General features: G+C 49.5%; 1 protein-coding gene across 2 annotated transcripts in view; it reads right to left on the bottom strand.

Moving 5' to 3' along the window:
- Nucleotides 1-26,356, bottom strand: part of CLMN (calmin) — a 100,813-nt gene that overhangs the window by 24,692 nt on the left and 49,765 nt on the right. For both annotated transcript variants that reach the window (XM_069489411.1, XM_069489402.1), the window contains exons 2-4: nt 7,851-7,912; nt 2,600-2,695; nt 197-280 (exon numbers count right to left, since the gene is read on the bottom strand). In XM_069489411.1, the coding sequence (XP_069345512.1) occupies nt 197-280; nt 2,600-2,695; nt 7,851-7,912 (242 nt within the window). The remainder of the gene's footprint in view (nt 1-196; nt 281-2,599; nt 2,696-7,850; nt 7,913-26,356) is intronic.

Below are 26,356 nucleotides of genomic sequence, written 5' to 3' on the forward strand. Positions count from 1 at the left end.
GGGCAGGGAGTTGGGGACCATGTTCCCAACTGATGGCTTATCTAAGTGATTTCCGTTAAACTTAAGCTTAGCTTAATTTGACTATTTTAGCAGAGTCCCTTTCATGCTTCTCTTAGCCACCAGCCCTTAACTTCAAATTATGTCCTTCTCGTAACAGAACAAGTTTGTGTTAACAAGACGTGCTTCCAACACTTACATTGCTATCTTCCAAAAACTTAAGTGCTTTCGCTATGTTGTTCAACCGAAAAATACGATGCGACGAGGATTTGTATTCGTGCAGCTGTAAAATAAAACAGAACAGAACAGCAAGTCAAACCAGCGCAGGCCTCCAGAATGCCCAGCGGTGCCAGCGGGCGTGCTGTACTGTTTCTTTACCTTTTCCATGTTAATTTCAAGAAAAAGTTAGGGGCTCTGAGCTAAAGCCCACCTGGACCGCATCCAAACTCCTGCAGGTGCGTCTCAGGACCTACGGTTGGGACATCACAGGGCCCTCGAAGTCGGCCTTATTGACAGAACTTGGGACTTAACTCGCTGGGGTTGGAGAATGGGGGAACCAAAGTAGGTTAACAAGGGACGAATTTGTCAAATTTTCCTCTCTGACCCAGCTCCTGGCTTGTGAGACCCCTCCCTTCTCCAGAGACTTCAGTAACATGCTCTCCTCACTGACTGATGCTTTGTTAGGGCAGCGAGCCCTGGATGTCAGCATCACCGCTCAGATGCTAAATCATCCGGCAAAGCCCCTCCCCAGTGGCAGCAGATGTTTCTGTTTTCTGGCTAAGAGTTTTGAGGACAGTTATCCCAGGTCACGAGAGACAGAGAAAGAGAGAGAGACATAGAGGGGCAGGTCTGCAGAAGCTAAAACTCTCTGACAACGTGAGCTCTACGTACCAGGAGTGCCACCAGAGCAAACTCATCCCCAGTGGAAGCTCATCATTGCTCCCGGGTGGGGGCGGGGGTTGCATTTACAAGGCAAACCAGTGGGTCGGTTCTACCAGGTGTAAACTGTCAGGCCGAGCTAGTGGGAATGTGGAGGCCTGTTCTCAGCCTGGCTCCAGAATCAAAGACACCCAGTAGAGGTCCCCAAGGATATGGCAGCTGGTGACTGGTGTCCTGGCACCAAAATGGGGAGCCTGTGTTGCTGGGAGCACAGGATAAGGGACCAGAATATACTTTTTCAGGAAGCCTTTTGCTGGCTCATTGCAAGACTTGCTAAGGAACCAAATACTATTCTTGCTGCAATGAGTCCATCCTTCGTTAGAATTCATCACACAACTTTGCACAGCCCCCGAGTACAGCCAACAGGCCTCTCCCATCTTGCTGTTGGGAAAGCAAAGGTGGGAAGGGTTAAGAGGTCTCATAAGAGTCCAGCTACGTTACACCTGAGAACAGAAGCAGGGGCTCTTGACTTTGGACCTACAGTTAAAAACAGACCCGGAGAGCTCTGTGCGGCTGAGTTATGACTGGGCAGAGCTGTGACCCCATCACCGCACCTTTGTGTTAGGCACGATGGCAGGTCACCGAGGCCAAATCAAATGCTTGACTCTCGAAGAGGACTTCTCAACCTTGACACTATGGCGCTGTGCACTGGATCAGTCTGTCCCCGCAGGGAAAATGTGGCAATGTCTGGAGCATTTTCGGTTGTCACACCTGGGGGTGCTACTGGCATTTATTGGTTAGATACTAAACATCCTGCAACGCACAGGACAGCTCCCCACAGTGTACAACTATCTGACCCAAAATGTCACCAGTGCCAAGGTTGAGAAACCCTGCTCCATGTCAAGAAGAGAAAAAGGACCAATCTGCACAGAGTAGACATGCAACATAGAGAGGTTTGGCTAGCGTCCAAAGTAGCACGAATGTCTAGACCAGCTGGTTTAATTCAACTCCAGTCACACTGAACACACTGACTGCCACACTGGAAAAAAATTTTTTTCTATGGGGCCACTGTGTTTTATTGCAAAAATAGAATAAAAACTTCAAAAACAAAACAATCCTTTCTAATTTAATGCAAAATTTGTTATTTTTTATTGTTTTCTGTGTGTGAGTTATATGCAACTTGAAAAATAGTTCAATAGTTCATGGGCTGCCACGGTGAAGAGACGTGAGTTACATATGCTTCACAAGTCCCCAGGCTCAAAACTAGCGAGAGTTAAATACAACTCACAGGGCAGTTAATGTGTTAAAAGAATGTTCCAGAAGCCTAGTTTTGAGCCTTAGGGTGTGTAACAGAATTTGGTTGATAAGAGGCCTTTCTCTTTAATTTTTCCAATTCTTGGCCATCATTCTAGTTAATATAATGGCTGGCTGGCTAAATTTTAATTGTCTAGTTCTAAGCTTAAGCCTTAACGACTCACAGAAAACATTTCGCATTTATTTATTTACTAAAATATATTTGCTTAAAAAAATGATACCACTTAGTCACACAAGATTTATGACTCTTAGTCACTGGTAAAGGAATGTTACCCTTCAAAGTTTCTTGTTATAGCATTTATGTGCGCCCAGGTGTGTGTACCTACACATATCTGTATTGAAAAGAAACCTTCAGCAGTTGTTTTCCTTTGCATTTTACTTCTTTCTGACCCTTTTGTGACATACGTACCAGATTTCGCCCAGACAGGACTTCTAACAAAGCCATTAGGATTTTGCCATCTTGTATATCAACAAATAAATCTGTAACTTCTAGAGGTGGGTTGCACTACGAAAGAGAAGGGAAGAAAATAGCTGATTAGTGATCGGTGTAATCTACAAAACCATTTCAGAGATGCAGGTTTCAGCACAAGAGAAAACTTCCAAACATCCAGCTCTGTCTACGGGTGGAAAAGCCCACTCCAGGAGGTAGCAGGCTCACCCCCCTGGCAGCCATACCCAGGCAGCAGGGCATGGCCACTTGGCTGGACAGCTGTGCAGAAGATTAGCAACAGGGGGCTGATGGAATAAGTGACCCATGGGGACACTTCTAAGGTCTTAGATCCCAAGATTAGATCACATCCGTATTTCTGCTTAAGGGTAGAAAGAGATGGCATGTCTTGACTACAGCCTTCTATAGAACAAAATAATTATATTAGGTCATGCATGAAATTACCTAGTGCAAGCCCTTCACTTCATATTTAGGGAAACTGAGGCTCAAAGAGGCCAGGTGGTGGTCCCAGCATTTGGTCGAGTTAGCTGGTGTCCTGTTTCCTGTATCAGGCCACACTGGCTGAACACAAGCGCACCCCAGATCTGTCCCGTGATGTCATGGCCCTGGGTCAGTTGCTCTCCAGGCTTCAGTCGGGATGTCGGCAGGGCTCCCTCAAGCCCAGCGCTGCTCCAGTCTCCCCATGTGCACCCTCCTTCCCTGACAGTTAGTCCAAGTCTGGAGGAGGAGGGACCCTCAGCAGAGGAAGCCAGAAAGGTGGCTGGTGTGTGCGACTTGGCTGGGAGGTCGGGGTGGAGGGACACACAGCTGGCCTGCTGAATGGCTGGATGGTTGGGTAAAGGGGGATCCTTCCTCACCCCCACATTTGTAGGGTTATTAGGAACTGAAAAGCTGAGAGGTCTATTTATATGTACATGTATATGTTTACGTGAATTTATATGCTTAGGTACAAAAGTAATACAAGCTTATTATAACAAATCAAACTAATTAAAGTTATACCAAAAAAAAGCCACATGCCACCCCCTCTATCCCTCCACAAAATTCAGGCTTCCTGAGATAAACCAACGTTACCTCAATGTGCACCTTTCACATGATCCAATAAAAAGCAAGCGGGTTAGACACACCGGAGTTCAAATCCAAGCTCCACCCTCAACAGGAACTCGGCCTTGGCCCTGTTCCTTGACCTCCCTGGGCCTGAATGTCCTTGTCGGGAAGGTCAGGTTAGGCAGGAGAGGGCTGGGCTAGAATGAAATGAGATTCCGCAGGCAAAGCGCCTGGCAGGGCACCTGTCTTCCTGGGTCAGTCCCATCAGCTGACTGTTAAGTGGCTGCCTCCCTGCAGAGTCTTGGGACGTCCTCTTTAGTAAAGCAGTTTATGGGGGTGGGGGTGGGGGCGGGGTGCACCTCATGGCCATACATGGAAGGGAGGCGTCCTCAGCTGGCTGCCCCTCTGTAGTGAACGACTCTTGAATCATCCTGCTTGCACTGCTTCCTAAGTTCCCTGGGTCAGTAAACAGCCCAAAGTCACCCAGTCCCTCTCCCAGAATGAAAAGGCAAGTCTCCAAACAGGATCTGGAGTGTGGAGGGGGACCTGGGTTGGAAAGAGCCAGAAGCCGCCTGAGCTTCTCTCTCTGCACCTAGACTTGGAGGGGTCTGCTGTCCAGGTGAGCCGACACTTGTGTCTTTCAATGTGGCATCCACTAAGAGCTTGGCTAGACGTGGCCTGGAGTCTGGGGGGCGGCTGGGTGGGTGAGATGCGGCAGTGCGGGGATTTGCAAACTGTGTTCCCCAGAACCCTAGGCTTCAGGGCACCCTACAGGGGGACAGTGGGGTTCAGGAGGAGGCTCATCCCATTGCATCCCCTTTATCAGAGGCTCAGCTCTTATTTGCCTGTATAGTCATCCCTTGGATATCAAAATCTGTGGATGCTCAGACACTGATATAAAATGGCATATTTGTATTAATATATGACCAAGGTACATCCTTCCATATACTTCTAGTCGTCTCCAGATTACTTATAACACCTAACTCAATGTAAATAGTTGTTACATTATATTGTTTAGGGAATCAGGACAAGAAAAAAGTCTGCACATGTTCAGTACAGGGACAATTTTTTTCCTGAATATTTTCAATCTGCAGTTGGTTGAATCCACAGATGTGGAGGGATGAGTATATTTAGGTAATACTTTGCCCGAAGAAAGGTTTCTGCTGACTAAACAGGCCTGATGGTAACTCCTCTGGACGCAGCATGGTTAGGACAAACTTACTGCGCAAGAATCCCGGGGAGCAGGGCCGGGAAACCTGCATTCTTAACCAGCTCCCATGCCAGCAAGAACTCCCCGTCTACCTTTTGGCACTGGGGCGGTGGCAAGGTTAGAGCAGTTAGTCTGGGCGCTCCCTCTGCTCCTGGGTCCGAGGGAAGGCTGGGCATTCTCGTAGCAGACAGGACTAAAGGGGCGAGGCGCCCCTGGGGCCAGTGTGGCAGTGGCAGCTGCAACCAGCCCGGAAAACCTTGGAAACACAATGGAACTGTGGCCCGGCCACCCTTTTCCTTCGGGAAAGCCTCTTTCCCGTGGCAGCCTTGGAGGGTCCGTGTTTTAGATTTTATTAGGGAAGGTGGCATTTCCTTGCCCTTTATATGAGTCCCCTTCTCCCCAGTTAGTCAAAATACAGGGCGATTCCACCCACAGGTGCATAGAAAAGGGCTTCGCTTCAAGGGCAACAGTGACTTTGAAGCAACAGGCAAATTATTTTCTTTGCAAACTGCCGCAGCTCCTCGGGTACATTCCACGCTGAGCATGACGGCATCGGGTTACTGAGGCTCTTACGGAAATGTTATTCCTGTTAATGCGAGGCAGAAAACGCGAGACCCGAACAAAATACCCCCTGATAAATGGACTAACAAAATTTCCAGTTACCAGCCCCGATCGTGGCCAAGCTTTAACTTCTGAGTTAAACCTGAAGAATAATTTCCATTGACAGTTCCTGTAAGGGCCTCGGCTGCAGCGGCAAGCAGGGCCTTGGCCGGGGTCCATCCCGCGAGATGGCAGGAGGAGAAATTGAACCCGCGCCAGCAAAAACACTCCTCGGGCCCCGAACACTCTGTGGGCTTCATGAGATCGGTATGGCCGAATAAACAGCACCCCCAGGGCTTTCTTCATGATCTAACTCCGTCGGTAAATTAAGGAATTTTTCCAGAAGCCAGAGACTCAGTAAATATTTCTGACAGCCTTCAAATTGCAGCTAAGCCCAATTCACCAAGGAGTTCCTGGGTTTCCTTTACATGAAAGGTTGTTCTTGAAAGTCTCAAGGTTGGAAACATGGCTGTTAATTTTGCCCTGTTTATTAGGCATCAGTTTCAGGTGCTATCTGATTTATCTTCAGAGTGGGCGCTACCCACCTGCCCCGGGACAGGGACAGGAGATCGGCCAGGGAGAAAATCCTGGATATGATAAAAGCTAACGGAGGCTCATTTCGGGGGGGGGGGGGGTGAGTACGTACGTGGGTATTTGTTACCTGACCCTCTTGTACCCTTCTGTATTTTTTTTTAATTAAAAAAAAAAGAAAGAAAGAACTCCCTGGCTATACTCTGTCCCCCAGCAGGAATTTCCAGCTACCCTGACACACATCAGGCATTAATTTAAGAGTTCAGTGATCTCAGGTTTGGGGACCGGTTTTCCTTTTTTTTTTTTTTTGTTCCCAAAAATAACACTTCACTTTATAAGCATTACTAAAAATGTACCAACAGTCAAAACAACTGGCAAGTGATTTATAACACTTCACCCACGACACATAGTCTTCCACCCGTAGAATGCAGGGTGTTCCTGGGCTAAGTGGCGGCGCCGTGATGCCCGTGCTGCAGGCAGGGAGCAGAGGTGTGGGTGGTCGGGGCCCGCTCGGGAGATATTCTAGGCCGAAAGGCAAACCATGTGAATTAGCATCGTGGTCATGAGCGCCACTTCCTAAAAGTCATATTTATTTTCTCTGCTTTCTAATCATTTCAATGATTTCCTCCAAAAACCTTTCTTTTTTGTTAACCATAAAGGCAGTCAATAGTAACTTTTATACCTTTTAAGAGGCGAGGAGAGAAGAAAATAGACATACCTAACCCACAAAAGTGGGGTGCTACCAGCTTGAAAAGGAAATGAGATTACTTGCTGGGTATGGTTGGAGAACCAGACCGTGGTGCTTAGGGAGAAAGAGGTGCAATGAGTCAAATAAATCAACTTTCTGAAAAAGAGAAAAATCGTCTCTCCTCTCTTGGACATGGGCAATTTAGGATGCTCACAGTCCCGGGGTCCAGCCTAGTGTGTAAGGAGGCTGAGATTCTGTTTCCTCCTCTCCCCCAGAGCCGTCTGTCCTCCCACACCGCAGCCTCTCCTCTACAGCCCTTCCTTCTGTCTCTCTCACAGGGCTGCGGGGAGCCGGTTCAGCTGCTGTCGTGGGAAGGTGTGTGCATGAGAGGCTCGCAGACAAAACGCAACCCGAAACAGCCTGGCCAAAGAATGCAAGAAGAAAAGAAACAAGAAGAGAAGAGCCACTGAGTTAAACACACAGGAGAAGCCGTAGAAAGTTCAGGGAAGCCGGGTAACGTCTCCACGCCTCTGTTTCCTCCTTCCGACTGGAGCGGGGTAACTTGGGTTGCCGTGGGGACTGAAGGAGACGGTGTGTGCGGGCACTTGCAGGAAGCCTGGTGCAGAGTGAAGTGTGTCAAAGGGGTAGGCAATGTGACTCATCGGCAGCAACTCTGTATGATTAACAAGGGAATGTGGCTTTGTTAAAAGATGTCCAGAGTTCCCGCATAAATTAATCCAAAGACCTACACATGGCCCTCAGCGGAGCCCCGTACTGGAAGTCAACTTACCTACGCGTGTCTGAGGCCCGAGGACCACCACCTGCCGCCTGTGGAAGTGCTGTGCTATTCAACAGGGAATGTCTTCCAACATTTACCCATGGATTCCTGCTTAAAGCCGGAACCTCCTTCCTTCCCCCAGCTAGACTGATAATCCCCGGAAGGCAGAACGGTGTCTTCCTCAACTCTTTGTGCCCAACACCGAGCTTGGTACCCGGCAGCGAGTGGCCCTCATAAATGTTTAAATCAATGAACGACATCCAAAAGAACAGAGCCCCCAGCCTCCCTCACCACCCTGCAGAACTACAAGCTTGGCTATGCATGAATCTATCACCTAAGGAACACCCAAGTGCCCACTCACCTTTCCTAGGTGTAGATTTATCCACCGAGTAAAAGTCCTCTTCTGCACATTTTCCCTCTCAACTGAAAGCAAAGGACTGCCGTTAGCCAGGAGGAAAGAAACACGTGGAAAATCCCCCTCCCCTTCCCCAGGGGAGACTCTATGTGGGTGGATTCTAGGTGGACGTAGGACAAGAACTGTTCCCCTCCCAGAAACGGGGCTGACAAGGCCTTAGGCAGACCCAGAGCCCATGCTCCCAGCCCAACTCCTGAGCGTCTGTGTAAACCCACACATTCAGACACACAGAACACAGACGCACGCTGTTCTGCACAACCTATCAGGAACACATAGGCATTTGGCTCTCCAGGTTAAGCAGCGCTGGTGAGAAAGTGCAAATCAACCCCCAAGGCGGTGATGGTGCTGCAGAGCCGCCTAGTGGGGTGAGGGGTCTGAGGAGCAGGGCTAGAGGAGAGACAGGGTGGGGTCAGTGATTAGGAATTGGGAGGGGGCTCCAGAATGTGCCAGTGTGTGGTGGAAAGAATTGGACAGCCCTGGGTGGGGCTCTGAGCACTGTCGTCTCCTGGCTTTGGTGCCTGGGCCAGTCACCCACCCTGTCTGATCTGCACACCGAGGATCCTCGGGCTGCATAAGGACACCTGGGAGGCTGCATCTCAGACTCAACACAGCCCCTGGCACAATGGTTGCTCTTCCCTCCACCCCTTTGTAGCTTTTATTTTCACAGCCTGGAGGACTTTCTGCCCTCCAGGAAGAGAGAGTTCTGCAGGCACCTGCTGCCCAGCCAGGTGAGCTGGAAGGACATAAACCAGGAATGGACCCCTTCTCCCAGGGCAGAGCACTACCCACCCACACAGGCCTCCTGGAGAAGATCTGTCATTGTCAAGGGTTGTTGCCATCTACCAAGCACTGATGGCATCCCGGATACTTTGTTTTCATTCATCCTTAAACCTTACAACATCCCCTGCAAAGCAGAAACTATTATTTGATAGACGGGGGCTCAGAGAGTTACAGCGACGTGCTCAGCCCATCGGCCGGAGAGAGGCAGAGCGGGGAAGCCCCCTCGGCCCCCGCCCCAGGCCTGTTGCCCCACATCAGCCTGCACCCTGGACATGGAGGGCCCGGGTTTGAATTCCAGCTCTTCTAATCACGGCAAAGGCGTCTGCAACAGTAATACTAGTGATTTAAAAAAAAAAAACCTAGCAAGCACTGGCTATGTGGCAGGCACAGACCTAGGCCCTTTGCACGCATTAACTAGTTTAATCCTTACAACGCCCCCCCCCCCCCCAAGCCACGTACTATTCTAACCTTCAGCGTGAGAAATGGGGCTCAGGGAGATGCCACAACTTGCCCAGGGTCACACAATGGTGGAGGTGACTGTTTCTATCTTACAGCTGGAGACACTGAGGGGCAGACAGTTAACAAGCAGCCAAGTTGGGACTCAAGATTCTGTGCTTTTTCCACTCCCTCCTGAGCTCTGTGGCCTTAGCTGTCTTGGGGTCCTTGAGGACCCCGAGGGTGTTTCCAAGGTGGGTCCCGGCACTGTGTCTGGCCCGGGAGCACGGGGGATGCGGCAGCCTCCTCAGCCCCCAGGCTGCCACGCCTCTCAGGAAGCCTCCTCGAAACGTCTGAGCCAGACGACTCCTAAATCTCTAAGTTCTGGATTTCAGCATATTGGAAGAACATATCACATATGCCTAAAACCATTTCGTATTTCTTTGGCATAAGAAAATGAGAGTCAATTCATCTCCTGGGGGAGAAAAAGGCTACGGTTTTCTGTTAATGACTACGGCACTTTCTTCCTCTCGCCGCATTATTAGGTCGACAGTGGCACCCATAAATCACATTTTAATATTGTGCCTTTCAATCTTTTTAATTGAAGAGGCAGCAGACAGTAATTATGCACATAACCGCTTTTCTCTCATTTTCCTCCTTGTCTGTAAGGGAAGGTCACTGGCGAGCAGGCATAAGAATTAAAGATTTAATTCCAGTAAACTGTGTTCCCTGGGTAGGGAGGGGAGAGACAAGGGAGAAGAGGTTGATAGGAATGAGGCAGGGAGAGGAGGCATTTGCCGAGACTGGTGAGTCCCAGAGTCTCAGAGACGCCCAGACATTTGGAGAGTGTCCTGCTCTGAGCCCCACCTGAGATCTTTCCACCTCTGCACATCCAGATGTCTCATTCCCTCTGATGGCAGCAGTGTTTTCCACAGGCTGGGTGTTCCCCAGTTTAGTGACTGTCCCCTGCTCATGGACACTAAGCCTACGGCCAGTTGTTCATTGCGAGAAGCAATGCAGCAACCAGCTCCTTGTACAAGCATCCCGGTGCATGGGTCTTTGTACACAAATGTACGAATGTATTTTTTACCCTTGACAGCTAAAAGTGGAACTGCTGGGTCTTAGTGGTGGGCACGTTTAAAATTTTAATAGCTACTTCCAAATTGCTCTCCCCCACAAGGCTGTCCCAGTTTATACTTTCACCCCCACTTGTCTTTAAACAAGTTTATGGGGACTGTAAAGTATTTACACACACATTCAAACACTCAGGCTGGTCTCTCCATATGGCTTCAGGGAGAGCAAATATACCCCCTGGAACAGAAGTGCATTTAGCAGAAGCCTGAGGGAACCTGAGTCAGGCTGCTAGTTTAACTGCACTTGAGGGTGCAAATGAGGAGGTGGCTGTTTGTTGGTCTGCACATCTATCCACTCACTCACCCATCCATCCATCCATCCATCCACCTGCCCATCCAGCCACACACCTGTCCATCTGTCCATCTGTCCATCCATCCACCCACCCGTCCATCAGTCCATCCATCCATCTGTCCATCCATCCATCTCCTAGCCGATATTTATGAAGTGATTACTATATGCTAGGAACTATGACAGTCTCTATGGGCAAAATCAGAGATGAAGAATTAAGTATTCACAGAATCTGCACGCCAAGAATTCACAGCCAAGTAAGACAGTGAAAATGTGGATGTCACAAAGCACTTATGCAAGAAGAAACGGATTAGAAATGCCGAGGGCTGATGGGAATGGGAGGAGGTGACTTCAGACCCCGTGGGTACTCCTCCAGGGCCCTAGGAGGGCCCCACGGCAGAAGTGGGACAGGGAAGGGCACCTAAAGGCAAAGACTGCGTGTTCTAACCCTGCCCTGATTCAGAGCCTGCCTCTTGGTGGCTTTGCTTCCATTGCAGCCACGCCCACTGGTGGAACCTGAGCACATCCACGGGAGGGACAAGGCGATGAGTGAGGGACCCCAGAGGACCCTGAGACTAAACCACAAATAGCAGGCAAGTCCCAAACTGAAGTAGGCTACGGAGACCATATTTTCTGGACCTAAAACTGGGACATGTTGCTCAACACACAGGGGAGACACCGCGAGAACTCGAGCCTGCCCCAGAATATCCGCTTCAGTGCCACACGCCACTAGCTCTGCGACCTTGGGCAGGTTCACAACTGTCAAAATACCTCTGCCTTGGTCTCTTCTCTGCAGAATGAGGCTAGCCACGCCTCCCTTGCAGAATGCTACAGAGATCGAAATGAGATCACCCCAAAAAGCATCCCGTATACCCGCCCCCTCAAGGCCAGTTTCCCCGGCCCCCACAGTCACACAACGTCGTCTTGGGCTTGGGTATTTTGTCTGGCGTCTCGACACAAAGGTCTTCCACTCGTTCATGGCCTTCTCCGTCTTGAAATACCCACCCCCGTCCTGCAGACCATTTCTACTTCTGGCCTGCCAAGACTCCATAAACTTTATATAGTTTCCATAAATCCAACGGCCCCTTTTTTCCTATCACGTTGTAAAGGTGTAGGAAACCGTTTCTCTGGAAGGGTCTGGCCTTCTCACAGAGTGTTTGTGGGGCCCGGTGTGGGTTTACTGGGCAACAATAGAGTAATAACAGTGCTGTAAAATCGCCATCCCCCTCTGCCTGGCCGGCCACGGTGCCAGTGTGGGGGCGGGGTGGACGCGGAGGAGCTGGCCAGGCTGGGCTCCAGGGCCCGAGACAGAGACGAGGGACCCTCAGCACCGGCTGGGCCCCACCAGCCCAAACTCCCAGGTGTGCCTTCAGCTCTGGCTTTGCCAAGAACAGACCATTTGAAAATGGGAGGTGGGACATTCCTCCCTTCTCCAGCCTGCCAGTGGCCAGCTCAGGAGTTGGGAGCCACAGAGAGAGGGATGCTGGCACTGGGAGTTCGAAGAGACTCATTTACACTTGTGGCCTTTTGTCCCTCTGTCCACATTTCCCTAAACCTACTTCCTAATGTCTTCCCTGCCCAGGAGAAAGGCTTGATGGCTTTATCTGCTTATGAAAAATTGTATGCTCGTTATAAAAAGTTAAACTACAGAAAAGCATAGAAACAATACAGAAAATCCTAGAGAAAAATATTTAAAATTGTGAGAAATTTCATTATTCCTATAGAACACGAACACATACACAATTTCAATGTAATCAGTAAATGACTCAATTTCTCAGAGTATGGCCCATGGATCACTAATGTTAAGAGCCTCGGGGGTGACAGTTAAAATGCGAATTCCTGGACTCCATCCAAGACCTACTGACTCACACTCGTGCTGGGGTTGGGGCCTGGGAATCTGCATTTAACCAGCTTGGCGGCTGACGATGGTGCACAGTTTGAAAACTTGGATCTTGGCTGAAGGAAACAATTAGCACAATTTCTTGGTCATCTGTGGGCAGAGTAGAGAACGCCAATGGGCAAGTCAGCCTGCAACCAGGAAAGACCAGGCAGGCTGGAGCCAGACGTGTGGGCTTCCCCGCAGCCCAAAAGATAGGGATACAGCTCCAGGCTTCATCCTCACTTAAAATGATGGAGATATCACTCGGGGAATGGCCTGCAGGGAGCGGGCTAGAAAATAGACACTTTCTGTCCCCCTTTGTCTGAAGGGCTCTGCCCGACAATGGGCTTTGATCACTGAATTCATGCACTTGGGAGGAGTCTGATTCTCCTAAGGGGTGTCTTGTCTTGGCAGATTGCAGACCCAAATTTCTAGGTGGGAGATTTATCCTCTGATGCCCAGCCAGATGGGTCAGCTGGGACCACTTGTTTCCAGCCTCAGAGATGCTGCCCGGGCAGGAGCAAAGAGACAAAGGGGGTCTCTGTGTGGACATTCCCCTGACCCACTGCACAGACACACGGGCATGCAGGCAGTGAGGGGCACTCGGCTGCGCAGGGGCAGACTCCAGGGCAGCCCCCTGAACCTGCCACCAGGACAGATGAACAGGGGCACAGCAGGGGGAACAAACAGGAAGCCCACCTTCCCTCTGCCACTCGAGCTGCTGCAGGGGAGGAGAGATGGGAGTGGGTGTGCCTACCTCGCCAACCAGGGCTGTGAGGGCCCTCAAGGGGGCAGCTGGGGGCCTGCCAGCAGCGGCCACCACCTCCTAGGCAACTCGTTATATCCTTTGTAAGCATCACAACATTCCTACAGAGCTGCTCTGTGCTGTCCCCACTTCACAGACAGGGAGGCTGAGGCACAGGGAACTTAAGGAATGTGGCCACTCAGTGGATTTGAACCCAGGCCGGCTTGGCTCCAGGTAGATGCCACCCAGCACACCTCCCACAGGTTTGCAGTGTCCTCCTGGAGGCGTCTGCTCCTCAGCCAGGCTGGGGGTCTCAGTGTCCCAAACCCACCTGCAGGAGGCACTCTGGTTTCCCTCGCCCCTTTCCCCACACCGGGAACACCCTGTATAGTGTGGAATTCCTGAAGGCCTAGCTCTCAGCCAGTGGTCCTCAACCAGGCGAGACTGCTCCCAGGGGACATCTGGCAACGTCTGGAGGCAGTTTTGATTGTCACGCCTGAGCCCCATGTAGCAGGTGGAGGCCCGGGATTCTGCGCAACACACTCCAGCGTACAGAACAGCTCCCACAACACAGCATCAGCCGGCCAGAACGTGCTGCCAAGAGAGCCTGCGTGCCAACCCCGCGTTGCTCTTGTTTCGGACTGCTCTCCCATGGAATACAGAGAAGGGTTTCAGCAAAAAAGAGAGCTCTGCAAGACCTTGGACAAGGTCAGTTGTGCTCTCAGGGCCTCAGTTTCCCATCTGTACAATGGGGATCACGGTACCTACTTGCTGGGGCTGTCAGGATCAAGTTCACAGAGCTGTCCTTAACATACCACGTGAGGGCTTCGCCATGGTGTGGGGAATGGGTGCTGGACTGTGTCCTCCAGGGCATTTGGCAGCGGGGGGCAGACACAGGCAGTGACAGAGCACAGCCGTGACGAGGCCTCCATGGGGTGACACATTCCAGGCCTCAGCACAGGGGCGGGCACGTCCTAAGTAGCACAGGCAACTGTTGCCGTTACTGCTCATCTTGGACAAGTTCTTGGGCTTCTCTGAGGTTGAGTGTCTTTTCCGGAAAGTAGAGACAGTGCCTGCCTCCTGGGGCTGTTGAGGAAATGACGAAGGCTGCATGTGCACGGTGCATAAACATTGTTCAGCGACAGACTCGTCTGTCCTCACAAGTTACAGCGCCTCACGGACATGTCTGAGGGCCCTGCAGATGGCCGGGGTGCCCTTAGCAACCTTCATGGAGCCACGTTCCCTGCTACAAGTCAGCCTGGCAGCTGCAGAGGCTGAGACAAGCTGGCCTGCATCAGAGCTCGGGGCAGCAGGGCAGGTGGATCCCACCTGGACCCCCTGTGTGTGTCACACACCCAGGCCTGGGACAGCATGTTTACCTGGCAGAGGAGGAGTGGCCACCCTGGCTGTGGCTGGTGGGTTCTCCCTGTCACCAGTGGGAGGATCGTTGGAGGGCGAAGGCTCCCACCCGCTGTCCGGGAGGGCAGAGATGTCAGGTGGAGGGAGGCCTTGTGCTTGTCTACCTTTATTCCTGTTTGGACGAGGAGCAAAAGACCGTGGCACACATCTCCTGCGGCCCACACTTTGTTTCCCAAGAAGCACAGCGTGGCTCAAAGAGCTGTCTCAGCACCAGAGGACAGGCACAGCTCCCACTGGTGACAGTCTTTGGGGCTTCCTCCAAATCTCTTGCCCAACCTTCTACATAAGTGACCTGCTGAGATGCTCACAGGTGCTTTCCCATTCTTGGTCTGAGCTGACTTCCTCTGCGGTCTGGGAAACCCATTCCTCCCCTTGCTCAGGTGTCCTTTTTCTCCCTGGCTCAGACTCCCTCTGTCTGTTAGGGTCCTCTTTGGCTCACTGCGGCCATGCAACTCACTCCATTGGCTCGAGCTGGCCCTCGTGGATCTTTAAACCTGACAGAGAAACACCTTCCCTCTCAAGCGGCACGGGGAGGTGGCCTGGCCACCAGACCACCAGCAGACCACAGTGTCACCTACTGTCCCACGGACAGCGTGTGGAAAAGCCAGCCCTCGAGCGGCCCCTGCCTGTCCCTCCAGCCTCGGTGCTGCTGACTGCCCTGGCCCACTGCCACCCGGAGGAGAGGCCGAGTCCCTACTCCCAGCTCGGCCGGGCCCCCGCTTGGTGGTTTTGCTCCTTTCCCCATCTTTCAACACCTCCCAGAAACACAACCTCATTACATGGCCCCATGCTGGTTCACTTGAGAAATAAAACTCAGAAACAAATTAAACGGCAATTTCTTTTTAAACAGGAGAGGGGCCAGGCTTCAGGAATACCAGGCCAGCGTCCTTTGGTTCCGACTCCTGGGGGCCACTTCCCCCATCGGCTCTGGCGGTATTAAAGTCAAGGCCTCCATGTGGTTTTTCACCAGCAGTGATTTTGCATTTAATTTCCTTTGTTTTTCCTCCCCGCATGTTTGCTCTGACCCAAGTCCTTTTTATCGAGACTTTGGTAATAAAATGCAAAACCCTCCTTGGGACCATGGGCCGCACAGCATAAACTACTACAGACAAGTGGCAGCCAGCTCTGGCAGAGGCCCCTCCACCCCTCGGGCTCCGCTGCCCCTCGCAGGCCGAAGATGTGCAGGGGTGCAGGGGGAGCAAACGGCTGGAGCTGGCGCTAACCGGTGGTCTCCCCAGTACACGCCCGCAGAGACTCACATAAAACTGTCAAGCTCATTCTAACTGGGGACTTAAATCCAATTCTCTCACGGGTCCCAGAGGCCACCAATTAACATACCACGTCCTGCCCCCCGCCGTGCCCCGCTTCTCAGCTGCTCCAAAACACATAACCCAGGGCTCCAAAGAGCTAGTCCCAATTACACACCAAATTAAGTTTAAGCTATATATATGTGTGTATATATATAGGGCTGGTGCCTGTAACTAAAATAAAGAACTAAACCCGCTCCAGTTTTTCTTCGAGCGATTCTGTCTAACCTCAGTGCTAAACTTCAGCCCACCTTGATTTACGACAGATGACGCCAGCCAGTCATAAAAACCCAAGCTTAGGAGAGGGATTTTAACAGTCACCCAGATGGGCAGCCCAGGATGACAGCACCAAGCCCGGCAGACTGCCCTGACGCGTGCAGCTGAAATCACGACAGGATCTAAGTGGTATTAAACAAACCATTCACTCGCCCGTCCAGCCAGCACTGATGACCACACTCAAGCAGGAATGATAAGACACGGACCTTATTCGCATGGGCTCCCACTGCTAGCTTTGAGAAGAAAGAACGGATGCAAGGAAGGAGAGAGACGGGTGAAAAAATAAAGAAGGAAGGAAGGAAGGAAGGAAAGGAGAGAAGGAGGGAAGGAAAGTTGGGAGATAAAGTATTTCCTTTCACATTCCACGAGGACTGATTCTGGGCCCCTGACACCATGATTCCTGGGGGGCTAACCTCTCCGTTGAGAACCACAGATTTTGGTGATTTTTTAAAATAGTAACATTTTTGTGAAAGTATTCTGGCTTCTGAATACTAACTTGAGTAACTTCTAACGCAGTGTTTGCCATACCATATTGTGCAGAGTCCTAGTTCTAAAATGCCTCTCAAAAGGGGAGTCCCCTAACTTTGGAATATATTGCGTACTCTGTCCCCTCTCATGGATATTTATGATCAGTAAGGGCTCTGGTAAGTCCTGCAATAAAAAAAAACATCGGTTTGACTTTGTTTAAACTAAGCTCGTTTGAGGCCAGACCCCCCTTCTGGGTAAAACAAGTCACAACTCCCTTGTGTAATAGAATCTTGCTTCAGAAATACAGTCACACACCATGTAGCAGCATTTTGGTCAATGACTACATATATGGTGATGGTCCCCTAAGATTATGATACTGTATTTTTACTGTACCTTTTCTATGTTTAGATACACAAATACTTACCATTGTGTTACAATTGCCTATGGTATTCGGTCCAGTACCATTCTGGACAGGTTCATAGCCCAGGAGCAATAGCCTAGGTGTGTAGTAGGCAATACCATCCAGGTTCGTGTAAGTGTTCTGTGATCTTGGCCAACGACGAAATCAGCTAACAGCGTATTTCTCAGAATGTCTCCCCGCTGTTAAGTAACACGGGACGGTACACAGAGAGGTTCGTTAATGCGAGGGAGATGACTCCACGGGGTCCTCACAGCCAGCGAGTTAGGCAGCCGCACCTCCTGTGGCAGAGACCGCCGAGCCTGCCTCCTTCTGCTCTTGGGCGCACAGCCATCCTGTGCAGGGGAGTGGGGGGTCCTGTGACAGTTCTGGCTGACAGAATGGGGGTGAGCTCCAGGTACACCACTTCCAGACATGGCCCCAACAACCCTCCCCGCCTTGTACCCAGTGCATGGAGGGACTCCACGGACCCCAAGGAGGACAGGACCTCAAGCAGGAAGGAGTCTCGAGTCCCAGTAAAGGAGGAACACCACTGTTGAACTGCTGAGTGACAAATGCATTTTCACTGAGTTAAGGCACAGTCACACTGAGGTTGCCATGGCAGCTGCCCATCCTGGCTAAAACCCATCTTGAGTGAGAACGAGGCCCCAGTACTAGGGGGGAAGGGGGAAGAACGGAAGTCAACATTTATAAAGCCTCTTACTTCTCCCCAACAACCTCAACAGGTGAGTGACAACGTTTCCTATGTGAATGAGGAGACTGAGTCTCGGGGAAGGGAAGCCACCTGCCCCAGCAGTTGGCGGTACAGGCGGGAGAAGGGTCCAGCCTAGTCATTGTGAGCCGAGCCCCTCCACGGCACCAAGCTGGGCTGGTTGAAGCCCTTCAAAGCACCCATCTTAGTGAGGGCCCTTTATGAAGAATCCGTTTCAGGCCCAGGTTGGCTCAACCGCAGAATAAAGGCTGACGTGGAGGTGGGTCGTCTTTCACCAACAGAGCTTGACAGGCCTAATAAGGAGAGTTAGCACAACCTTTTGTGTTCAGCTATTTTTAAAAAGGAGATCAAAAACACAACCTCATACAAATGACCTTGATTTGCATTCTTAAGCACATCTGTCTTTAATAAAACTCCCACGCTCATCCTCTAAACATCAGCGTTTTTCTGTGAAAGCAAAGACCAATCCACTGTGAGATTCTCTAGCATTAGAGTGACCAACTGTCCTGCTTTGCCTGGGACTGAGGGGGTTCCTGGGGCGTGGGGTACTGGTCACTCTAGCTAGTAGTCAGGTCAGGTACTGTGCCCAGGAGAGCAGGCCCCGAGGGGACGGCCGAGGGGACGGCCGCTGGGACAGGCAGAATGGACGTACGTGAGAGACAAAGACAGAGAAAGGCAAAGTGGTTAATATTTGCTTTAAGTGCAAGAGGCAAAACAAACCCTGAAATTCCCATTTGCAACTTCTACCTGCCAACAAAAAGTGACACCAGCATGAATTTAAATTCCTACCCTGAGCAGGAGAGGTAAAGACTGGAAACTATGATGGGGAAAGGCAAGAGGTGTCAGATTCTCCTGGAGCTGGAAGTGTCACCAACATTTCATGTTAATTAGCATGACAGACAGAGGCTGCCTAAGCCGGGGGACTGAGCTGTGCCAACGTGACAAATACCAATGCTTTCACACACCACGGGGTCCTTTGGGAAATGCCTTTGTTTGAAAACAAACAAAAGTTATTCACATATGCAAACCATCTAAATGTACACACTGATGCATGCTCACGTGTGTGCCTGTGCGTGTGTACGTACGTACACATAGCTCACCGTAATATGAACCACCTTCAGCCTTCTCCGGGAAGTTTGGTCACCAGGGTAACTGAAGGGATTTTACCAACACAAGGTCTCCCTTAAAATAGTTTAAACCTCAAGAACTGCACTCTGGCATTGAGGTCAAGGTCGGGTCATTGTCACTGGGTAGAAAGCCTGTAGATTATAAATTCCAGTGCTGCAATCTTAAAAAAAAAAAACACTTAGACTAGACCTGTGGTTCTCAACTCTACCTGCCCATGACGGTCCCCGGGGACACTAAAAAATAGAGATGCCTCCAGACTAACTGAAGCTGAATCACAGGGGTGGGGACCCAGGCATCTGTATTTTTAAAGCTCCCAGGTGATTCCGACACTGAGCCAGGGCTGAGAACTACTCCAGGCCAGAGTTAGCCAATTTTCTCTGTCAAGGGCCAGACAGTAAATGTTTCAGACTTTGCAGGCTATATGGTCTCTGTCAAGACTAGTCAATTCACCATTGTGGTGCAAAGCAGCCAAGACAACACGTAAATGGGCATGGCTGTGTTCTAATAAAACTTTATTTATAAGATCAGGTGGCGGGCCACAGTTTGCCAAGCCCTGCTGTGGACTCTAGGAGATCCACTGCCTGATTTAAGTGGGCATTATAGACCTCACTGGTGGCCATACTGCTCATGGTCCAGCTTTTAAGATTCAGTTTTGGGCTTTTTTTTTTTTTTTTTTTTTTTTTTCAGTTTTGGGCTTTTAGAAGGAGGGATTTGTTTGCGTTCTGTTTATAGTTAAAAGAAAGATCAAATAGCAGTGGGATGGATGAGGTGGCAGCTGTGCGTGTTGGGTAAGTTCATCGGAACTAAAAGAAGCAGAAAAACTGAGTGTTTGTTACCTGTAAGTCAGAGAAACACACTTGGATTTTCTCTTCCCATCACCAATACAGTACTAAAAATCACATTTGGGCAACCAGACTTTTATAGAATCTTTGCCTTTGTTATTCTTCTTTAACAACTTCTTTTCAAATCAAGTTCAGTCCTATCACCCATCCCTGTCCTTCCTAATCCCCTACTAAAATTCCTCCTTGTTTGAAGAATCCAAGGGAGCACAGAAATGAAGAAGAGCCCCAAATATTTGTCTGTGATCTTTTTTCTTATTCTTTCGTACAGTTTAAATGGAAACAGGTAAGAAAAAAATCCAACAAGGCTCCTTGTAGGTAAAGTTTTCCAGTAGATTGTATTTTGTTCAAGGGGAGTGATCTTCTCCATTTTCTTAGCATCACGAGGAAACCAGAATTATTCTACTCATCAGAGCACTCAGAAATCCAGTTTTCTGATTGGAGAGGCCCTTAAATAAGGTTACTGAGGATAACTACTCATCCAACACTGTCATCAAGGCAGTCATGCAGAGTCTCCTTGAATGCCTCCCAGGACGAGGTGCTCACTACCTCTCCAGGTAGTCTGTTCCACCCTTGGGCAGCCCTGGTGACCTGGCTTCCAGATATCACATTGAGTTTCTCATCCTCAAGCTCCTAATTGTTGGTACCAATTGTTGTTTCCACAAGACAAGCTTTGAGATATCAGAAGGCTGATTTTGGGTGTCCTGCGAGTCTTCTCTTTTCTGGTCAAAATTCTCCAGTTTCTTCAAATTTTAACATTTTAGAGAAAAACTAAAAACACACAGAAATACTCTCCCTCATAAGATTCTGACAGAGAAGGCTTGATAAATGTTTTTCAGGCTGTTGAAAAATCCGGTAAGATGAAAGAAGGTTCCGTTACTTCTCTCGAAAACCTATTAATATAACTCTTCCCTCTGCATATGCAATGAAAAACTATGCTTTGCAGCAGGTGTGCTAGGGGTACATTTTTATCTAAAAATGAATCTGTACATTGCTGTAGGAGACGAAAACACGCCAGTACACTAAAAGAAGAGACGTATCATATCACTAACAGATTCTTGCACAGATTCTTATACAAGGGGGCAAGGAACTGCTGCAAATAGTCAGGTTTTCCCCTCTGGGGCAAGAGGAATCTCATAATAAGTCGCATTTCCTTTTTCACTTTGCTGTCAGGAAGTTCGTCACTGAGGCTGAAGTTCAACTTCAGCAAATGGGTGAGACTGTGGCCGACATATTTAGATATAAACGTTCCCTGAACTTCGGTTTTCATGAAAATATTCTTTGATACAGATTCTTTTGTTTATATATTGTCTTGCTTTATTTTATGGGTCAGGTAAGGCACCTCAAATGTTTCTGTCCAAGAATGCAGGGTATAATAATGGACAAATGAACACATGAATGAGTGAACTGTAAATAAACAGGGTGTCATACATCTTTGTCTCTCACCCCTTCCCAGCGCCTGCTGTGTAAGCAGATACCTGTCCAGTGGATGAATAGATGGATGGAAAACCCATCCGCTAGTCTATTCTTTGCATCTGGCCCCCAAAACCACCATGCCCGTGATGATAGGCCCTTGTATTAATCATGATTTTTTATTTTCTGTATTTTTCTAATGTTCTGACATCGGGGTTTTGCTGATCCTGAAGAGACCGCCCCTTCCAGGGCTAGCTAATTCCTAGAGAGCAAACCACTCCCCTGGGAACATGCCTTTCACATGCAAACCAAGCAATCAGGAACCCGCACCTTCCCCTTTCTTACACTGGGGGACAATGCCCCCCTGCTCTAATCACCCCAGGGCCAGGTACCAGGCAACTAGGGAGAGCCCCTAGGCCCCAGAGCCTGCTCAAATCATTCAAACTAGCCCGTCCTAAACTTGTTTATCCTGCTTTGCCCATTCCTTCCTGTGAAAACCACAATAAAGGTTCTTGCAGTGTTTTCCCTTCTCTCCTCCTGCCTCCTGACCAGCCCTGGTGCTTCCCTGTGTGGCCCTGCATGGCAGAGCATGCCCCTCCTCTCAGTCACTGTGAGGAACAAACTATCTTTGCAGTGCCCTTGTCTCCTCATCTGTTGGTCTCACTATACCCGAATAATGATAAAACCTACACTTAAAAATATCCCTTCCTCCAAATTCTCGTAGAGCTTGGATCACTCACTTTCCAGCTGCAAGCTCAAATGTTAATTTGTCACTCTAACCTCACCAACTCTAGGAACAAAATCTAGGCCTTCTCCCTCTCTGTACCTGCCCACTGGACTTACAGAGCTGCTGCTCACAGTACTGCCCAGGCTGTTGGTGTGAGTGACACCCCAGGCGGGACTTACAGGACTGAGCCATGAGGCCTGGGTGGAAATACTTGGGAATCAGTATGGCACCCACTGCAGGGTGCTGGCCCGGCCATCCCTGATTGGAAGGTCACCATGGATGTATCAGTGGGAGTCTGAGCTGGAATCAAAGTCCCTCCATGGTGCTGCTCGTGGCACTGAACCGCTGTGAAGGGACTTCTCCCAGGCCAGCATTCTCAGCACCCAGGTGCAGATAGGAAGAGGACACGCCTGACTGCATAATGAGCATCTGATGCACACAGGGCTGCCCAAGGCTCAGCCATCCTGGCACTTGCCTTAAATGAACAGTGCATTAAGGTGCTGTGTCTGCCCCTCAGGGAGAAAAGAGGTGCCATGCCATATGGCACCATTGTGCCTGAAGTAACCTCCAGACTCCAAAGACTTTTTGGTCGTCCGTGTTCTGCTGCGCAGCTGCCATTACTTTGGGCTGGCTCTGTGCCCTACACCGTGCAAGCCTCCTCCTCTTTGCTGGCCCGGCCGCCCTCTGGGACAGGCACCATCATCACGGTGTGTGGGGGGCGGGGTGTGGCCATGTGCTGCCACGTGGGCTGGAAAGCAAAGGACCAATGAGGAAGTAGAGAGATTGACTGAGAACGTACCTGTTCTGGCCAGTTCCTGAGGCCCTGCTATATACCCTTGCCCTTGGGTTCACTGAGACTCTGGTGCTCTTAAAGTAAACCCAACTTTTTAGTTCACTGTGCTCTCATGGGTTCCTGTTGGTTACGATTAAAAGCATCCTAACTAATTTCTTCAACAAGCAAACTGTGAGTAAAAAAAAAAAGGGGGGAGGCACTTACAGACTAAGAGAGGCTTAAGAGACACACCAACCCATCGGCAATATATGGCCCTCGATTCAAACAAACTTTAAAAAAAAATTATTGTATTCTAAAAGTTTGAAAATGTAACTAAAATAAATTCTTCGAAAAACATAAAATGCCAAAATTAGGGCAAGAAGCATTAGGGAGTTCAAACAAATCAATGAATGTTAAAAAAAAAAAAAAAAATCAGAGAGTCCTTGACACGAACATTTCTGATCCCCATTTCGTAGCTGTGCTCACTGAGGCAGGGAGAAGTTAGGTGACCCATCCAGTAAGTGACAGAGCCTGGCCCCGAAGATCACAGCCTTAACCATTGCACAGTATTGCCCGCCGACCTCATCCCTGACCAGGACACGAGATGCCACACACAGCTCGACCCACAGACTTCCCAGGGAACTAAGACAGAAATCATTGGCAGAACAATTCTAAGTCCTTCCAAAGGAGGTCACCACCCCCTGCAAAGCTGCCTGCCACCTCGGAGGGTCCCTCTGCAGATGGATGCCTGCTTTTGGGCGTGGAGTTATTTGCAATTTCCAATATTTTACCCAGTTCTTCCCTTCTAGACCACAACTTCTGCAAGGGAAGAATCCTGTCTTCAAAGTCTAGATGCCACAAAAGGGCTTCCCCGGCCTGACGGTGGGGAGAACTGAAGCAGGGAACAATTGCTTTATATTATACCCTTGCCGGTATATTTTATTTTTTTCAGTCATGTGCATATACTTCATAGAAATTTTAAGTTTTATTTACAAAAAATTATTGTGTATCCTGTACGTAGTGCAATATTTTTGATCTTTTGTCTTCAATATTATCAAGGGAAACTTTTGCAAATGTAATATCTGACAAAGGAATTTTCTTTTTATAAATTAATAGATACCTACAGTGGAAAAATTGAAAATTACAACAGATTTTTTTAAAACCACATGGATTAGATTATTCTAAGACAACGTATTTCCTTTCATTCTTCCATGTGTATGTATTTTTGCTTGCTTGTTTTAACATCATTTGGACCACACTGTGTGTGCAGCATGGTATTCTGCGTGGTGGGCGCGGCCTGTTGCCTGTCTAATACCTTTTCGCACCTTTCCTGAATGGTAGTTGTTGCCGTTGTTCCCATTTACCTTGCTCCTTCCTCATCACTTACTGGCTGTGCTGGGTGGGCAGATAGCCTGCCGTACAGTTTACAAGCACAAGGAACAGGCACATTCAAACCTGGTGGGGAAACGGGAACAGTCCTTCACGATCCTGGACTTTGTGCCCTGGCCATGGTAACAGGGGGAAACTTGGTAGCCCTCTCCCTTGGGAAGAAGCTGAATGAGGTCTGTGTGTGGAACAGGGGGATGTACTAACGCTGGGTAGAGCTAATGGGGTGGACTGTGCCAGACACTGCTGGTTGCCTCCCCAATATCCATTTCTCCCTTCTTTCTAACTAACAGAACCCCGATGTCAGGTTGGCAATCTTCCTAGTTTAACAACGAGCATTCCCAGGCTTCCTTGCAGTTAGGTGCAGCCACTTGACAAAGTTTGGCCAAAGAATTAGAAGTGTGACTTAGGGAGGGGGACTTATGGGAATGCTCTTTAAAGCAGGGGCAGATAACACTGGTGTGCGTCCCTTTTCCTTTAACCCTCTGCCTTCCTGCAATGGAGCTGTGAAATTGGAAAACACAACAGCCACTGCTAAGAATGGGCGGCAGACAGAAGCAGCTGGCTCCTCCGCAGCCCTGCTGGGCCCCAGAACTGGCCCAGGCTGCCTCCCTCTGGGCTTTCTCTCATAAATACTCAACAAATCCTGTTTGACGAAGATACCGTAAGTTAGGTTTTTGTTAATTGCATCTGGACGCAATCCTAACTGATAAAATAAACATCCTCTTACCATTATAAACCCACCATGTGTGGTGGTGAACAGAATGCTTGCTCAACCACAGTTCTATTTTTGGATCTGTAGGCTAGCTCCAATTTTTTTCTGCTGCTACACACACTTCAGTAATAAGCATTTTTATGCATAAACACCTGTTTGCATTTCCGCAGCACTGTACAATCCGCAAAACCCTTTCCCCTCCGTTCTTTCACGAGGCCAGAGGACAGTCAGTCGAGACAGGGTGGTTCAGCAGCCCAAGGACAGGCAATCGGCTCTCAGTGAGGTCTTCTCCCTCCTAGGTTCCCCCACAACACCTGAGTTCTGCTCAGAAAGCCACGCAACCTCAGTAAAGATGGGCTACTGGGCACAAGCGAGGAATGTGACACAATGACACATCTAGAGAGTGGGATATCCAGGTTCTAAAACCCAAACTCTAGTGGAGGTGACCTGGTGGAGTCAGGAAGCCTGTCCCTAACTTCAGGCACAATGAATGAACGAATACAGGTGATTAAGGCATAAGCAAAGGCTCGTAAATACTGTGTACTGCCTGGGACCTCTGAAAAACACGTGGGGATTGGACAAAAGCCTCAAGATGATGAGCCATATGTCCATGGTGGGGGTAGGGGGAAGGATGGAAGGGACAGGCACTAGAAAAGGTGGCAAAGAGTAGGAGATCTTGAAAAGGTATTAGCAGAAGGCTGGTTCTTAACGACATTCCAGGAAATCTGCTCCAGGGACCACCTGGAACCAAACATCACCTCCTCTAACCTCTAGATTTCCTGAGTGCACTTTTTATTTCCCACGTGGTATGGTATAAGCATTTGGCGTCTGCACTCAATGATCTCATGTGCGTGTGTGCTGGGGGTGGGGGGTGTTGAAGGGCCAACGGCAATGTTCATCCTCTTAGTCCTTAGATGATGATGATAAAACCACCTCCTGCCATCTCACACTCTGAGCCAGCTTCGTGGGTCTCTGCATGTGATACTCATTGTGTGGACGGGGTCCAATCACCCTGGCTGTGAAGCGAATCCCAGGTTCTCACTGGCCAACCCCATAAAATCAGAGATGCAGTAAAAAGGGACTCATCTCCTAGTCAAGTGGGCTTTGCACTCTTTAAAACACATTTGTTCCCTACTTGTCCGACTCTGAATGTCTCCAGTTTTATAAATAGAACTGTTTCATTACAGAACAAGGAGGAGCCGACATCCAAATCACAAAGGTCATCAAACATCCCGGAGTGTGAAAACTATTAAGTTCTGTGCATGGTGCTGGGCGCTCTCGAGACAGGTATTATCATCACTGCTTTATAGACAAGGAAACTGAGGCTCTGAGAGGTAAGGGAATTTAGTGCTCAGGATCAGAGAGGGGAAAAAGGCATTCTAGATGCCTTAGACCGATTGGCTGTCATTCTCGGAGTGAGCAGCGTCACAGAGAGAATCGCTGGGCCCTTGCTGGGGAGCAGCCTCTCCTCCCACTGTGCAATAGCTCTGCCCTAAGGAGCACTGGAGCTCCTCTTCGGGCCTGGCGGTTTTCTGAGACATGTTCCTTTACTTTTGCTTATTCTCATAGCTGCAGGCCCAGGTTCTAAACTTAGGTCCAAGGACCAGAGCC

The sequence above is a fragment of the Eulemur rufifrons genome, chromosome 2 (genome assembly GCF_041146395.1).
Source record: "Eulemur rufifrons isolate Redbay chromosome 2, OSU_ERuf_1, whole genome shotgun sequence".
NCBI classification, from domain to species: Eukaryota; Metazoa; Chordata; class Mammalia; order Primates; family Lemuridae; genus Eulemur; species Eulemur rufifrons.